General features: G+C 41.6%; 1 protein-coding gene across 1 annotated transcript in view; it reads left to right on the top strand.

Annotated features, from left to right (window-relative positions):
* Positions 1-923: 923 nt before the first annotated feature.
* Positions 924-2,869, top strand: part of supt16h (SPT16 homolog, facilitates chromatin remodeling subunit) — a 15,921-nt gene continuing 13,975 nt past the window's right edge. The window contains 2 exon segments of the mRNA XM_005748839.2: positions 924-1,328; positions 2,340-2,432. Of these exon segments, the coding sequence (XP_005748896.1) occupies positions 1,263-1,328; positions 2,340-2,432 (159 nt within the window). The 5' untranslated portion in view covers positions 924-1,262.

Here is a 2,869-nt window from a genome sequence, read left to right as displayed (position 1 = left end):
ATAATTGTTATCGTTATTATAAATATTATTATATTAATAAAAATAAGGTTTATTAATGAATAATTATTATTAGGAAAACATGTTGATTAACATTCATTAACGTCTTTAATTCTTTATTCTGCAAAACGGAAATACCAGGTCTACTCAGTCAACAAAAACAAGCTATAGACCTCCGTACGTTAAGACATTCAGCTCCACTTATTAAAACATTTGTGTGTTTTTGTACGTTTGAGCCTGAATGAATACTGTTCACGCTGTATGAATCAGAAGCCCCCGAAATGAATTCAGACTTGTGTACCCAATTCTTCTTTTGAAGGTAATTAAATCATGCTGTACAATATGCCACCCTGGAAGAAGAACAGTTCTACCGAATAATAAAATGTCCCAAAAGTACCATGATATTCATGCCCACGATTAATGTATGCACACAAACACACAAACATATAAAACTAATAAATTAAATAAAAATCTGCGTTAATTTTAGTCAGTGAAAACCCGACAAAGAATGTCATATGAAACATCACCCTGCAGAGAAAAAAACAATTAAACTGGGAGAGCATCACGGGCCATACGTAACCACTGCTGGTATCGCGAGAATTACGTCAAATGAGTCGTTTGATGACGGTGGCGGGAAAACCGCGGTGGCGGGCAATGCAGCGTGGTCAACACTAGACAGGGGGTGCTGTTGTGCAGATAATGTGTGAAATGCGCCACAAAAAATAATACTAAAATAAAATAAAATAAATAAAAAATAAGAAAGTAAAAATTGAATCGAGGTGAAATAACGCGATTGTTTTTTCTATTATGTTTCGGTTGGTGTGAAAATATAATGAAGCGTTATGTTATGTTTTACGGTTTTATAAAATCTGATGTGTGAAGTCCCAGAGGGGGGAGGGAGGAAAAAAAGACGGGAGGGGAGGGGGTGCTGTGGACTTAATTATAACAGATTGGTGTGTACGTGGTCGTGTGTGTCGAGGAGGAGGTGGGAAAAAATACAATTTTAATAATTTTGCGAGTTTTAAAGCAGGTGAAAGCGGGCTGTAAGGTTAGCGTGCGCTGTGTTTTTACATGTCTCCTCAGCTCAGAGGGCCGCTGTTGTATAATTATAAGGGAAGCAGCAGCATCTCGTGGTGGTATTTGGAGCCCAGCAGGCGTGGAAAGAAAGTGCGTTGTTGTTAGTTGACACTGCTCATCATCCTCATCCTCATCCGGCCTGCTGCGAAGCGAAGCCGGGAGCTGGAGTTTGAAACGGAGCGCTCACAATGGCGGTAAACCTGGATAAGGACGCATACTACCGCCGGATCAAGAGACTATACAGCAACTGGAAGGTAAAATAAATAAAATATAGTAAAGGGGGAGTTTATGTGAGGCGTGTGTCCGCTCGGTGTGCTTTAGTGGAGAAAAGTGCAGCTGCTGGCGACAAGTTAGCCGCGTTTTTCTTGCCCGAGCGAGCGCACTGTTGTTAGGATGAGCGGTGATGTGTCCCTCGCTCAATACCAGGGCGAACACTGGTCGCCACCTGAGCTCTTTTATTCCTTTTTATTTCACACACGAATCCAACCTTTGCACCACCCTTATTTTGTTTTGTTCTTGTCTCTACTGGCAGGCTGGTTGCCTCTAGTTAGCGCACCAAAATCGCCCCATTCACCACGCTAACTAGCATGCTAGCATGTTAACTTTACTCCAAGCTAACTTATTAGCCGAGCGGCTAACTGTGTAATAAACCAGCCACTTCTGATTTAACACTTAAACTGAGATGAAGCCGTGCTGTGACGGTCGTCAGGCACATAGATGTGCCTGACAGGTGGCTAACTGCACCACTTGTTTACATTTACTGCCACTTCGCACTTGGCTGCATGCTAACATTAGCTGGCTAGTTAGCATGAAAGTAACGCCAGCATCCTGGTGACATGTGCAAGACGTCCAGAGCTGCTTTCTTTATTACCGCTCTCACCTTTGTTTGAGGATTCCTGCGTGAATTATTTTAATCTTAAGTACACTCTTTTCATAGGTTGAAGTACATTTTAAGAGCTGCTGGCTCTTGTTGCTGACTTTTCAGCTCATATTTGACCCCATGTCACGCTTTCAGGCTGCTTAACTGTTTCATGTGCATTGTAACTGCCATTTAAAGCCTCTAAAGCACCTTTAATGGGACTTAATATAATATCGCCGGATACCCTGAATGATAAACTGGATTAGCTTTGAGTTGTGTGGTTGTGCCACTACTTCCCCAAAGAACAAGTCCAGATGGAGTAGGAGCACCTCACTGTGGACCTCATTATATGCTCTTTATCATCTCATGCGTGACATCAAACTGTGTGTATGTTTGTGTTTTGCAGAAGGGAGAAGATGAGTTTGGCAAAGTCGACGCTATCGTGGTGTCTGTGGGGGTTGATGAGGAAATTGTGTATGCCAAATCCACAGCCATACAGGTAAGTGTGGAGCAGCACGTGAAAGGAAGGCAACACCTTTCTCTCTGTGCATTTAGGAAGGGAAATGGTTGTTGCAGAGTGACTGCAGTCAGTTTGAGCTATTCAAATGACTTTAATGAGTTGTTATTTTTATTTTTTGTTTTTTGCAAGAATCTCAGCTGCCATTGAGTATTTGAAACTTAATTTAACAAAATTGACCTTGGGTGTGGCTTAAATCTCTTTTGTAGTTCCCTAAAGTCCTCAAGCATGTTGTATCTGTTATATCTTAGATAAACATTTTACAGAGCTGTTGCATCCTGTGCCTCCAGAAAAGCAAATGCAATATGCATCTACAACCAGCTGTCCTTGAGGGTTATTCAAGTAGAAAATTATTATTTAGCTCCAAAACAGTAAAACGCCACCAAATGCAGGAATTTACTCCCTCCTCCCCAATCCCC

The sequence above is a fragment of the Pundamilia nyererei genome, unplaced genomic scaffold, assembly GCF_000239375.1.
Source record: "Pundamilia nyererei isolate P.nyererei 1_Seehausen unplaced genomic scaffold, PunNye1.0 scaffold00230, whole genome shotgun sequence".
Classification (NCBI taxonomy): domain Eukaryota; kingdom Metazoa; phylum Chordata; class Actinopteri; order Cichliformes; family Cichlidae; genus Pundamilia; species Pundamilia nyererei.
This window is presented reverse-complemented; position numbering and strand designations above follow the sequence as displayed.